The sequence below is a fragment of the Condylura cristata genome, unplaced genomic scaffold (assembly GCF_000260355.1).
Source record: "Condylura cristata isolate star-nosed mole 26May11 unplaced genomic scaffold, ConCri1.0 scaffold00012, whole genome shotgun sequence".
Classification (NCBI taxonomy): domain Eukaryota; kingdom Metazoa; phylum Chordata; class Mammalia; order Eulipotyphla; family Talpidae; genus Condylura; species Condylura cristata.
In genome coordinates, this window is record NW_004567113.1 from 32,159,313 (window position 1) to 32,173,849 (window position 14,537).

Below are 14,537 nucleotides of genomic sequence, written 5' to 3' on the forward strand. Positions count from 1 at the left end.
TAATGTCTTAGTGTCTATTATTTTGCTTTAAGAAATATAAGTTAATCCTATCTTAGGGATAAGATTAGCAAAGGGATAGTAAGTTTTTACCATTTGCTATTGTGATTACATAAAGTACATCTTAAAAAGCAGTAAATCTCAAAGCATCTGACCCAAGTTAATTCCCTAGTCCATAAGACTCTGAGTAGAAGCAAAAGCATCTGAGAGGGTGGAGAGTTACAGCCCAGAGCTGACCTAGCTAACACTGAAAGGCGTTTAATTTCTCTTCTCATTTTAACATCTCTGAAAATAACTAGGTAATCAGAATCCAGTTCTACATAGAGGGTTATTTCGCCATTTTCCAGAGTTAACATCATAAACTTGGGACTGCATACTCCTACATGAAGCTTTAGGAACATTCTCAAAGTCTTTGATTTTATTTACTAAATAAATGGCCAGTGAAGTTTATAAGAGGCTAATTTATATGACCATTTGCCTAAATTATAGCTCAACCCTGTCCATTCTTTCTAGAATTTTAATTTTCTCATCATGCGACAGCTACAGCAACTTTTCCAAAACATATCCAAGCATGACTCCTCTCTGCATGTTTCCAGTTTCTCGCCATCCCCTCAAGGATAAAGTCTGAACCCCAAGACACCACCCAAGGCCTTTCAGCATCTGATTCCAGCTACCCTACCCTCAATTTCATCCCACTTACTTCCCTTGCCTTGAATGATTCATGCCCACCTCAGAAGTGCCAACATTTATATGCCTCCCTGCTTCTTGAACAGGTTGTTTCTTCTATGCATTGTCCTCTTCTCCAATTGGAAGTTCACTATTAAGGAGCTGACACATTTCTATTTCTAGCATATAGCACAAACCAGCAAATCATAAGCATGGAAAAGTATTTGTTGAATGCACAAATAAGAATAAATGTACACTGCAAGAACTGTAACTACATATAGTGTCTAAACCAAATCTTATACACAGAAGTTCCATAAGCATTTGTTGAGTTAGTAAGCTCTTACTAATTGGTTCAGTTCTTATTGAACAAGAAAGGATTCTCTATGGCTTTTTTACTAACACTGTAAATAACCATAAATGATGAAAACAGTATCTGAAGGTTATGTGTTCACACCAAGCAGTCCCCAAACTTCAGTGCAATCCAATTTAAAGGCCAATACAATAATTCACGTCTATTCAATAACTACAAGAAAATGAGTCAACAATGCTTGCTACTGTTCTTATGATTTGTTTCTCCAAGAAGGATTTAAAGCTATTCACTTTTTTGAGGCTACAAAATCAATATAAAAGATATGGTATGTTTTTATATGCAAAGAAAAAATAAATAAATAAATAAGGAAAACAATTTACAATCCCATCAAAAAGAATCAAATATCTAGGAGTAAACGTAACAGAGGTGGTGAAAACCTGTGCAAGGAAAATTATAAGACATTGTCAAAAGAAACAGAAGACACACAAAAAATAGAAAGATATTCTCTGCTCAGGGATTAATAGAATCATACAGAATTATGCAACCCAGATCAAAGTTTCAATTGCATTCTTCAAGGAAATAGGGGAAACACTACTGAAGTTTACATGAAACCACAAATGACCCAAAAAAATGCCAAGGGAATCTTGACCAAAATAAAAAGAACAGAAGTATCATATTCCCAGACTTCAAACTATACTATAAGGCTATAGTAAGCAAAACAGTATCCCATTAGAATAAAAATAAATGTAAAACCAATCAACAGAATTGAGGCTGAATGTAAGTTCACAATTAAATTTATATTTATTAAATTTAAATTTAATTTAAAATTAAGGCTCCAAGAGTATGCTAGGGAGAAAGGAAAGTCTTTTCAACAAATGGTGCTGGGAAAATTAGCCTAATGGAAAAAAAAAAGGAAATAAGGAAATAAGACCACTACTTCACATTATACACACAAAAATAATGATTAAGGGCTTGTTTTAAGAGTTGAAAACATAAAATGCATAGAAGAAAACATAGGCAAAACACTGAAGTATTGCTTCAGAGGTGTCTTTGGGGCTTCAGCCCCAAATACAAGGGAAACATTAAAAAATAAACAAGGGCCGGCCCTCCCTGGGGGCGCAGTGGGTTAAAGCACAGCACTAAGAAGCTTAAGCCACTTCTGCATGAATTTGATCCCCGCCTGCCCCAGAGGAGATCCAATGGCACAGCAGACCTCTCCTGGCCAGCCCGCTGCTCCCCTCAGCAGTGTACTTCGTCAATCTGCCTGTTCTGCTCCCTGGTGAATCCTCTCACCCTCCGCATCTCTGGCCTGTACCCCAGTTCTGTATGAATAAATAAATAAATCTTTAAAAAATAATAATAAAAAATAAACAAGGGCCCTCCTTGATGGCGCAGCAAGTTAAAGCACAGCATCTGAAGCTATTCGCAGACACTGACGTATAAGAAAGATTCCTGGCCAGGAGGTGACCCACATGGCAAGGCAGACCTCTCCTGTCTCACCCGCTGTTTCCCTCAGCAATGCATTTCAGTAGATCCACTTGTTCTGTTGCCCACTCTGTCTCTGGTGAATCCTCTCACATCTCCATACCTCTGGCCTATACCCCAGTTCTGTATGCATAAATAAATAAATCTTTTTTAAAAATCTGAAAATCTGGGGATCTACCCACCTTTTCATACTTCACAATAGCACTGATAAAACCATGCCAAGAGCTTAAAATGACTCACATACTGGTTACCAACATTTTGGACAGTGCAGACACAGAACATGTCCCTCATCGTGGAAAATTCCGTTGGACAATTTTGCTCTAGAAAGAACAAGAAAGCCAGTATTTGATGGAGTAGATTAGGTAAGGAAGACAGTAATAGGTGAAGGCACAGAATTTAAAGGAGCACAAGTGTGTAGGACCTTGAAGGCTATTGTAGGAACTTTAAAGTCCGGAGGGTTTTACCAGAGCAGTAACATCTGATTTGACATTTGGAAGAATTCCTTCGGCTTATTTTTATAATAATACAGTTGAAAGATGATGGAAGGTAGATAAGGTGTTAACAGTGAGGTGATGAAGAGTGTTGAGATACCATGTGAATGTTGAAGACAGAACCAACAGATTATGCTGATAAAAAGGATGTCATCATGAATACAATTATGTTAGGGAAGAATATGTGGGTAGAGCCTGGAGAGACTAAGGTCATTGTAGACTGATTTTGAAAGGAGTCAGCATGATGGAAAATGTCCTGTACGCAAATAGAGCAGTGAGACTTTGGATAAGAAAAGGGCCTGAATATGAGAACTATTAGCCTATGTGTAAGAGCTGCATCAGGAATCAAATGGAGGTTTAAGAGATATCTAAAGTCTGGCTCCTGAAAAACAACCAGAAGAAGGAAATAGGTAATGCAATGGACAAATAACAAGTTCTTAGCACCTCAGAAAGAAGGGGATGTCAACAGTCAAATGTGAAAGAGAGGCCAGATAATTCCAGAGATAAAGATGGTGCCCGGGAAGGGGATGGAACAAGGGGGTAAGGCAATGGTATCTGAGAGTGCCATTTCTGCCCAGAAACAGAGAAGAAGTGGAATTAGGGAGGGTTCCAGATGGAAAGAGTTCCAGTGAGACTATTGTTACAAAGAAGAGAAAATGTTGATCAACTTGGGCATTTCTTAGTCTGCTAAGCATTTTCTTGGGACAAACTAAACATGCTTTTTGAAATTCAGAGTTTATTTAAGCCACAGGGCAAGGAAAAAAGTCTGTAGGGTTACTTTGATGAAGGGTGAATCCATGTATCAGAATTTGTTCTCAACTTTTTGAGACTAGGTAGCAAGTGGGCTAGGGAGATTTGTGTGACAGGCTGATTTTTAACTTTCCTCTTGCTGGAGGAAGAACAGCTAGTGCTGGTTCTTTTTAAGTGGGTAAGGGTACAAACACTAGACCTTAGGAGGAAGGCTAATGAGAAAGCCCTTGATGTTCTTTGAGCTTCCCTTGGCCCCAAGGGCTCTTGGTTAAAGAGTGATCTGACAAGGACAGGGACTGATCATCACAACCCAGCTGCATTTTCCTGGTAAGCTTTCAGAAACAAGTTGATCTAGGCTCAAAAAAACTGATACTCAAAAAAGGGATTTTATATATCATATACCAGCTTCTCCCTTCTAACATGAGGTTTGGAGACCAGGGATGATAAACCAGTCATTCAGCCAGTGCCATGCAGAGCCACGCCTAGCACAGGGCTAACTTGGGGTGCCCAGCTCTTTCTGCCTCACAGCTGTACTTGTGGGTGGGCCTCTTCTATTAAAGGTGCAGGACGGAATATTAACACTTTGTGGGGAGGAGAGTAAAGAGACCCCAAACTAAGAATGGGGACTACACGACCTCTTGGCTTCTTCCCAATGCCTCAGCAAAAGGCGTTAGTGTGGAAACAGCGCTTACTTGCCCTGCTGACCAGCACAAGTAAAGCCCGCACTTAGACTAGTGTCAATTTCACTGACTCTGGGTGCGTTTTTATTTAAAAAAAAAAAAATCATTCTGATACTACCCTGAGTATCCTCAGGGAGGGAGATTTGCGGAAATGTAGGGGGAAAGGCGTAATAAAAAAATTAGTAGAGTTGGGGGTAGGGAAGGAAGAATGAACCAAGAATGGCAAACTAGACAAGAACCTTGGGGGAAATGGTTCTTTCCTGTTGCTAGGACCGATAGCTAGCGTCCTTGGTTACGACTGGGCGGGACGCGCGCGCTCTTCCTCGACTCTTGGGCTCCTGGTCCTGCGCTCCGCGCCGCACCAGCGCCGCCTAGCGAAGCGGGGAGAAAAGGGCGCCGCAGACACGTGCGATCGGGTGCTGGGCTGGTAACCGAAAGGACCAACCAGAAGCCAAACTAACTACCCCGCCAAATGCTGGGCAAGGAGCTAGCGCTGCGGAGGGTGACCCCCAGCGGTCTCCCACCCCGACTCACGTTGTAGTCCTTCTGCCAGGATTCTAGTTTGTCTGGCAATAATTGTAAAGATTCGTTCGAGGCCAGTCTCTTGAGGTTTTCCGCCATCGCTCACTTTCCTGCTCCGCCCCTCTCTAGGAGATCGAGACTGGGAGGGGAGGAGGCGGTGGGCTTCGCTGGACCGCGTTACGATCTGGCGAGGAGGGTGTTATCTTCCTGGGGGCTCAGAGCGCAGCCGGTGTTTCCATCCTCCCCCTCGGGTTGGACCGGGCAGGGTTCGGGAAGCTGGGGGGGGGGGAGGTGCCCTGGGCTACAGCCGCGGCGCTTCATCCGCTGCCCGGCGCGGTCTTCTGGCTCCCCGGCGGCCGCCCGCAGCCCGGGCCACAAATACCCCGGCGATTATTAAACAAACCTTGACGTGGGCGGGCGGCTGCTAGGGACGCGAGGTGGCCGCTTCGTGGCAACGCTGGCTCCGCCGCGCCCTCCTCCTACCTCCTGCCCGCTGGCCTCCCCCGCGGTGCCCCGCACCTGCTCCTGCACACCTGTTCGCTGCTCCTCGGGCTTCAGCTCTTCCCCCTCCAGCTGCTGCTGCTGCTGCTATCGCTCTGCCGGTGGTCGACGGCAAGGGAGCGCGAAGCCACTGAAAGTTTGGTTGGACTGGGGCTGGAGGACGCCAAAACTACAGATGGTGTCCTAGCTGCACAACATCCTTAGATATTCACTCTAACAGTCTCAACAGTCGAGCTTAACTCGGTTCCATTTCTTCAGGCACTTGACAATGTATGAACATACTTCAGAATTTTCAACACCTCTTACCTCATTTCTCTGAACTGCCCTCTGATAGAAATAAGAGGCTCATCTCTGGGGCTTGGATTCATCGAATTTTCTGTAGACTATCAAAAAAAAAAAAAGGACTATAAGGGTACAGGACACTTAATTACTTAATTTTATCATAGTATGATAATGCTTACTAAAGTAAGACAATTACACTCCCAAGAAAAATATCCACTAGCTGCTTTCTGAGAAAGGATGGAGAAAAATCTCAGATTTCTGTAACTTTAGTCAATAATTGCATATTTCAATAGGCAACTGGGATCTTTTAGTCTTTTACTTATGAAGAAGAGACTTCTACTCATGAGTAAGTAAAAGACCCATAAATAAAAGACCCATAAGTAAAAGACTACTTACAAGTTGGAACTTTTGTGTACGCCAGGTTGGAGTTACAGCTTCCTTGTTGTATGCTCTTAAATTGGCTTGGTTTGATCAACTGTAAATGCATTGCACTAGTCATTACTTCATGGGGTTACAATGAGGCTAAATAATTCATATGAAGTAATTAGCACCGTGCATGCATTATGCTGTAGTAAGTGCCTCCTAAATGCTATGACCACTGTTAACTACACATGCGTGTTACAGGGTCATATTAATAAAGAAACTAGCTTGGACCATCTCAGTCTCCATCAACAGGATAATGGTTGAACAAATCACTCAATAAAATGTTGCACACTAAATATCTTGTTATTGGAAAATAGCTAGTATCTACAAATTCTCACATGTTAAGTGAAAGACAGTCAAACAAAAATTTATATATATATTGTGTTATACAGTATGAACTCAAGATATGACTATTGATGATTTTAAACTGCTTTCAGATTTTCCAAAAGTCTGCCATGAACACAAATTGCTTTTATGAAGATATTATCCAAAATAAAGTGTCCAAAAACTATATCCCTCTCAGCAAAAATGTTAGCCCAAGTGTCAACATTTAAGCTGACTCAAGAACAGCTTTGACCAAATAGCTGCATTGGTTCCCCTACAAGTCTGTGTGGAGCATAGCAGGAATTCTGTGCCTATTAGTAACAGGGAAGCATATCCCGCAACGACTTAAGACAAGCCAAAAAAAATCCGTATGTATTTATCATTTACTGTTCCCGACTACTTCCAGAAAGGCAGATCTGATTTCTTTGCAATAAATGGCTTGTAGAAAATATCAGTTTGATTAGAAATACATTTTGAATGGAAAAAACAAATGTGCCCCAAATTTAAATCTTTATGCTAAGAGTGAGCCTTCTTTTACATTTCTTTACTTTGTGTAAGCCAAAGCAGAAAAGAAAATTTCTGGTTTGGTTATTATTTGATTTTTTGAGTACACATAACCAGTTCTTTGAATGGAAACAGATTTTTCTAAAATGTTTCCTTTTTCAAAGAGCATACAATAACATAGATGACATATGTCTTCAAAAAGACTTTTTAAAAGGATAAAGTAGATTTTGATTTGATTGTTAATTGCAGTCATCTTTGATCCATGCCAAGAAGGTAACATTAAACTACACCAAAGAGAGGGCCAGGTAACTGACATCCCATTTCTGAGCTTCCTGGAATGTCCTAAGCTTCCACAAGCTTAGAAATTACATACGTGTAGGAATAAGTGGACATTCTCATTTGTGCCTTTAATGACAGTTCCGGCCACAGAGTTTTTGATGGGTGCTGAATAACAATCGATTTAAGAAAATTAATGCCTGAAGTGTTGTTTTATCAAGGAAGAAACTGCTACATATTTTAAAGTTATTAAGAGAGTAGATCTTAACAGTTGTCATCACAAGAAAAAAATATGAGGTAGGGTGATGGATGTTAGTGAGACATGATGGTGCTACCATTTATACAAATAATCATATTTCTGAAACCAATATAATGTTATACACAATTATACCTCAATAAAAAAAAATAGCACTTACATATAGAGTTTTTAGGAGGATTATATGAATTAAAGCAGGTAATACAATTAGGAAAAAAGAATTTATATACTTTAAATTATCAGCATAGAGCTCAACAAGGTTGAATTTTAAGTCAATAAGTCTATTGTTTTTTTAATTTATATGAGAGATTATCAAGTAAAGGTTCTTTTGGAGAATATTCTGATTCTCTAACTTGTCCCAATTTGACTTAAAGTGTCATCAGCTAGGGGATTATTTGGAAAGAAAAGAAAAAAATTAAATCTTTTTTTTATGATACACTATCAGATATCATGGAGCAGCTGAAAGAACAATAAATTTGTTCTTCTGTCTCACACTCTGCCAATGAACAATTTATGACTTGACATAAGTCTGCAATCTCTCTGATCCTCATTTTTTCTCCATCTATGTAATGAAAATCATCGACTAGACGAACATTAAGATCTCTTGTAGTTTTCACTTCTTTGACGCTATTTTGTTGTTGCTAACATAGTGGTTAAGGTTCACATTGAGCAAATCTTGCCCTTTGCTTCACTTTTACTTCATAGTTCAGTTCAGGTCAAGCCTCAGTTCTGAGAGCATTAGCCAATCACCAAAAGCTGAGCATCTTTCTTAAGTACAATTTATTCTGCAAAGCTACTGGGGTAACTCATATACCTAACCTCCATGAAAAAGGGCTGACTGGTTAACAGTAAAAGAACAAAAATGAGGGAAGCTGATGATTGGCTGCTTTCTATCTGATGTCATAATCCCATAGGTGTAGAAGAGAACAAACTGAATAGCCAGTTAGTTGTTCTTATGGCATCATAGTTCTATCATGCAGGAGTCATTAGTTGTACAGAACTGAGATGTATCAGACTTCTAGATGGAATAGACTTTTTGAAAGTTCTTAATTTTGTCTACTCTGAAGGTTAACTACATCAGCTCAACTCCCAAGACTATTTTTTAATTGGGGATTTTAAGAGGCCAATGAAAGCATAACAACCTATTCAGTGGAGTCAGAGCTGTGCACGTAGTGTCACACTACACTGAGCATAAAAAGCTGCAATAAACTGCAAGGCTAGCAGGTGGGAGGCTCATAACGTCGGCAAGGATGGTGAGGCTGAGAGTAACTGGTTCTGCTCTGTCGTGCACACACCCTGGTTTCCGTGTGTCAGGTGGGAGGCTCATAACGTCGGCAAGGACGGTGAGGCTGAGAGTAACTGGTTCTGCTCTGTCGTGCACACACCCTGGTTTCCGTGTGTGCTGACTATTCTTGTCTACAGTCTCTGTGTTAGGATCTTGCAAAGTCTTTGACTCACTGCCCATGTTACTATCTGAAGGAAGTCTCTGCTGAACCACTGGCATGATGTTTCCTTTAAAGCTAGTTTTGGCTGCTGACTGGGGTACTTTGTCTCCACAAGCAGGTAGCAAAATGCTAATTTATCCATTTACTCAGTACCTCTAACTCTACTAACTTGTATTCTCATTTTATCAACTTCATTGGTCAGTCTTGTTCCCTGTCACAATGGGGAAAAGGCAAATATTCTTAAAAAATTTTTAAATGATGGGACACGAGTGAATCGGTGTGAGAATTTCATAGAGCCTATATCTGAGAGGAGAAGGCATACATTGTACAAGAGTGATGTAAAATATATATAAAACTAAAAACTTTTTTTAATGGCCTTTGAAAAAAGAACTAATCATTTGGGATCTAAACTGAAGTTAGGTTCTCCCACTGGAGAGAACTGGGATGTTATTCCATGTAAAGCCGACAAGACTCCTCAACTGAGGATAACAGTTCAGAATTTTTCTGTAAAATTACTACTATTCCTGCTTATTATTGGCTAGATTACAAAACTAAAGGAAAATTCTATATACCACAATGTTATGATATCGGGGTCTACATAGAAACAGAACACTTGTGCTAAATATATCTTAGAAGAAAACACAAGTAGGTTGAATATAACTTTGAGGGCCACATGATAACCCTGCTATTTCACACCAGTTTTCCACTAGTATAGTTCAGAAAAGTAATCATCCTTACCCTCGACCTTCTCAACTCTGTTACCTACATTCAATGGGAAACACATGACTCTGTGAAAATGGTCACTGACGGTGCAATTAGGACACATTAAGTTGTCGCCAAGGCACAGGTATGATGTGTGTTGTTAGATACACTTGGGCGCCTCAGGATGAAAGTTACTGAAGTAGATCTGCTCGGCGCATTTCATAAACACTGAATTTCTAGTGCAACAGAAACATCAGCCTTCATTACATGGCAAAATCAAACTCAATTGGGGCTGCCTAACTTCTCACAGTCCATTCAGGCGAGAGAAAACATAACCACGGTGCTCCATGACAAGTGACACTAGAGTAGACATAAAGTTCCCTTCCCTTCTTCACCTAGCCCTGAGTAAAGGGTCTGGGGACATGAAATTTGGAGCCAGTTCTGAGAAGATGGCGGGGAGTTCACCAGAAAGAAAAGAAAAAATAGAACAGAAAGGAGAGTAGCAAACTGGAATGAAGCAGGTAAGTGTGAGACACTGAAAGAATGATGAGTACTAGTTCCAGAGAACACTGGAAAGATACACCTGGGTGTACTGATGATGAGCTGTGTCTATCAAGCTAAAGTACTGTGTAGCCACCAAAGTAACAACAACAGGCTGTAAACAGAAAAGTAACACATTCCGGCCTTTTTTATATGTCCCTGGAACTCCTAGAGGCTAAGTTTGGAAGGGCTTAGTTAGATGCAGGAAGAGCATGAGTAGACACAGAGATGAGAGTTAATGGGGTAATGCAATGGTGAGCATTAGTGTGTACACCTCAGAGACTCTTCAGTGCTAGTAATCTATTTTTTTAAGATTGATTTATTTGTGCATACAGAACTGGGGTACAGACCAGAGGTGCGGGGGTGGTGAGACGCTTCACCAGAGACACAGTGGGGAGCAGAACAGGCAGATTGACAAGTACATTGCTGAGGGGAGCAGCGGGCGGGTCAGGAGAGGTCTGCTGCGCCCTATGGGTCACCTTTGGGGTGGGGATCGAACTGAGGCAGCTGCAGCGAGCTTGCAGTGCTGTGCTTTAACCTGCTGCGCCACGAAAGGGGCCAATATTTTTTAACCAATAGAAAAAAAATCCAATATTCACTCATCAAAGATTAAGGAAATATTGTATTGTAACAGGGTGGTCCCCAGGAAAAAGGGAAGTTCCAGGTTCCCTGCCCCACCCAGGCCAGGAGGGTGGAGCTGAGCAGAGAAAAAGGAGAAGAGAGAAGAAAGAAGAAAAGGAAGCTGGATGCAGAACAAGATGGAGACCTAAGGAAGCCACATGGAGCAGCGAGCATGGGATGAAGAAACCGTGCTTGTTTCCTGGCCCTGGGCTGGTTAAGGCAGATGTGGGTGAGAGACCTGTAGGGAGGTGACTATGGCAGTGTTTATATTGATTTTGATTTTGCTCTTTTCCTTTCAGACTTGTCTGGCCATTTCTGACCCTTTTCCATGGGTCCTGGCCAGAAGGTGCCTTAGTCTAGTGGCAACTTTCAGGCCTTGTTTTGGGCCACTCCCTTTTGGGGTGACTTTTGCCCACGAGGGGATGGGTAACTTCAGGTGTTTGATTTAGAGATTATATTCTTTGTCTTCCGTATGTATGCTCACTGTATTAAAGTTCCTTTCCATTAAAGTTTTATGTTTTTTGTCTTGTTGCGGCGGATGGCAGAACCCACTCAGAGCAGGTAGGTTTTGGGGCTTCAGGGGCGTCCCTCTCTCCCTGTCATATAACAGATTTTGTCCTATCACAGTATGTTTGGTTTTTAACTTGTTCAGGAGCAACCCAGGATTAATAACACATTACGCTGCTTTGACAGCAAACTGTACGGGCACGAAAAGAAAAATAACACAAGACAATGTGTTAAGCACCAAATGGATGTTACAGCTCGCAGCGGCACTAATAGTGAAAAAGCAAGAGTGATTGACTGTTACTGTCAGGAGGCAGCGGGCCCGAGGTTGGCTCCTCAAGATGGGTGAAACTTAGAGAGGTATGAATTCGGGATACGACAGATGGGCAGGGGGATACATGTGCAGTGGGATAAATGTGACCGTATGGCATACGTGAAGAGCTCTGCAGGAACACAGAAATCAGAAAGTTGTGGTGGGGAGGAAGCTTACAAAAGCTTTCCAAAAGAGCTACTCCTTTAGCTGAGTTTTATTGGACAAGGGGAGGCCAAGTAGACAAAACAGTAAAATCCCACAGATGCAAAGGCACACAACATCACAAAGAGGCTGCTCTAGCAAATACTCACATGGCTAGAGAAAAGAATGAATTGTGGAAGGGGCAAGACCTATCTGCTAATACAAAGCCTTTAAATGTTACCATGGAAAGCAGTGGAGGATTTTAAGCTTCAGGGTGAGGAGTGACATTCATCAGGTTTGTACCTTGAAAAATCACACATGAAATAGTACACAGTGACTTGGAGGTTTCTGATGGAGTGGTGGTGTCATTCAAAGGGAACACAGAAGGACAGACTGGGGGGAAGATGGAGTTCAATGTTTGGATGTGCTGAATTTTAAGTGCATATTAATTTCTGAAGGCTGCCATAACAAATTACTACAAACTTGGTGGCTTCAAACAGCAGAAATCAACTCGCTCTCAGTTCCAGAAGTCAGAATCAGAAATCAGCCAGGCTGGTTTCTTCTGGAGGCTCTGAGGTAAGATCTGTTCCAAGCCTCCCTCCTAGCTTCTGGTGACGTCCTGCAGACAGACGGCCCACTCCAATCTCTGCCTTACCATCTCCTCTGTCTCCTCCTCTCCTTTTCTTATATGGTGACCAGTGATCACATTTAAGACCCACCCTAAATACAGGGCATTTCACCCAGAGATCTTTAGCTTAATTAGGTCTGCAAAGACCCTATTTCCAGATAACACCACATTCACAGATACCTACGCATGACTTAAATCTTTTTCAGGGATGCTATTCAATGCATGATAAAGTGGTTGAAGGGATAACTGTGTCATAAATGACTAGTATTTTACCCTCAGAAAACTCTGCTTTGTAATTCTATGCTAATATGTAACAGGCAAAACGGAAATGAAGACTTAAGGGTTTTATATGGTAGAAAAAGCAAAGACTATCCAAGTGGATCTACATTCAATCCTAACTTTTCAAGAGTTGAAATCTTGGTGAACTATTTAACCTCTATGACTAGATTTCTTCATTTGTAAAATGGGGATAATATGGTGGACCTCATGTGGTGAGACACTGCCAGGCACAATGCAAATGCTTAATTATCTTTTCAGGGGGAAATGCTTGAAGATATGCATCTGGGAGTGAATGACCTGCATTAATGTTGTGGGCGAGTGAATGAATTGGACCTCTTTAAAGACTATAGTTATCAGCATCCAGGAAAACACTGAAGTGTCCTGTAAGAAAGAAGCGTCAGCAGTGAGGAATCTAAGAGATTTTTTCCCCCCAGACAGACAAACTGGCATTTGGTTTCTAAAATTCAATTATCAGATGTCTTAACACCTAAGTGTGTGAGAAGTAGTAGATGGATGAGAAGTTGGTCAAATCAAAATCTGGTCTTAGAAACTGGAATATCGTATTTCTAAACTTAAGTTTCATTACTGTGCTAGGCAGTGGAGGTAAAAGGATGAGTGAAACTTGAACCTTCCGGAGAGAGCTCACTGTCTTAGATGAAGTCAGATAGTAAAATGAGGCAAAATGCAATGCAATCTGAAGTGCCACAAAAAATAGCAGAGTTAATATGCAACAGAGTTGAGGAAGAGAGAATGTAAAACTGCCTGTGGAAGTGTGGGGAGGTTCTAGAGAGAATATGATACCTGAATGCACCCTCGGGAGATGAGTAAGACTATGCTTTGCAGAGAACAAGTCAAGGGTTTTCCAAGCAGAAGAAAAAAGACAAACAGGAAGTAAGGATACAAGTACCTACCAGGTCTGCAGACAAGCCCGTTATTCCAACTTATGAAAGAGACTCGTAACCGAGAGCTCCTGCTGGCTCCCAAAGCAATGAGCTATAACTTACTCTTTCTGCCTAAATTGCAGGCTCCTTCTAGAACCCTGGAGGAGTGAGGCTAGAGATGTAAGTTAATTAAGGCTCCCAGCACTGGGGAAAGACTTCTTTGGTTAGAGTTTCATAATCAGCTAGCCAAAATCGGAGAGAGAGGGAAATCTTTAGGAGGCAATTATTATGTGCCACACTACCTGAACTTCATCGCGGGTAGGCAGAACAGGGGAAGATCGGCCCCGGTCGTGAAAAAATAAAAACTGAGCTACTTGCTAGGGAAAGGCAGCTCTGGCTGGCAATTGTCTTGGTGCTTCCAGCTGAGTAAGGCCACCCAAGCACCCAAAGGTGCCTTTGAGTGGCAGGAATTCTCACACCATGTGCGGGTTGCCACTGCCCTCACAGTGCAAGAGTTACCAGCACGCGTGGGTGGCGTCCAGCATCTGTCCAGTTAGGCTCCCCAGGGCACCTACGGACACGCCCTTCAACGGGAACTGAAAACCCCACCGCAGCATCACCTGGATCCCAGCATCCCACGTCATGGGTCGTCCAGAGTTGTGCAGCATCCTTCCTGCAGCGACTTTCGGTCCCCCTGGAGGGCTTTCCGTTTCTAAGAGTTTAGCTAACTCCCAATTTGCCACCTCGGTCCCGGTCCGCGCGGAATCCAAAACGCCTCATTCGCACCCTCGCCCGGGAGACAACAGCCCGGGATGTCAGAGGTGGGGGGGTGGGGGGTGGAAGGGACAGAGAGGCGGCCTCTGGGTTTGAAGCGCGCCCTTCCACAGACTCCGCGCAGTCCAAGCCGCCCGGGGTGCGCCCCGCGGGAAACGCGCCCCGAGGCCAGAGCAGGGGAGCGGAGACGGCGGTCCGGCGGGTTCGGAGACTCTCTCCCAGGCGAGGTGGCCGCTCGTAGG

The 14,537-nt window shown here is 42.4% G+C and overlaps 1 protein-coding gene across 1 annotated transcript in view; it reads right to left on the reverse strand.

The window, feature by feature from the left end:
* SPATA18 (spermatogenesis associated 18) overlaps nucleotides 1-5,000 on the reverse strand; it is a 35,160-nt gene extending 30,160 nt beyond the window's left edge. Inside the window, exon 1 of the mRNA XM_012723994.1 lies at nucleotides 4,914-5,000. Coding sequence (XP_012579448.1) covers nucleotides 4,914-5,000 — 87 coding nt within the window. The remainder of the gene's footprint in view (nucleotides 1-4,913) is intronic.
* Nucleotides 5,001-14,537: the final 9,537 nt, after the last annotated feature.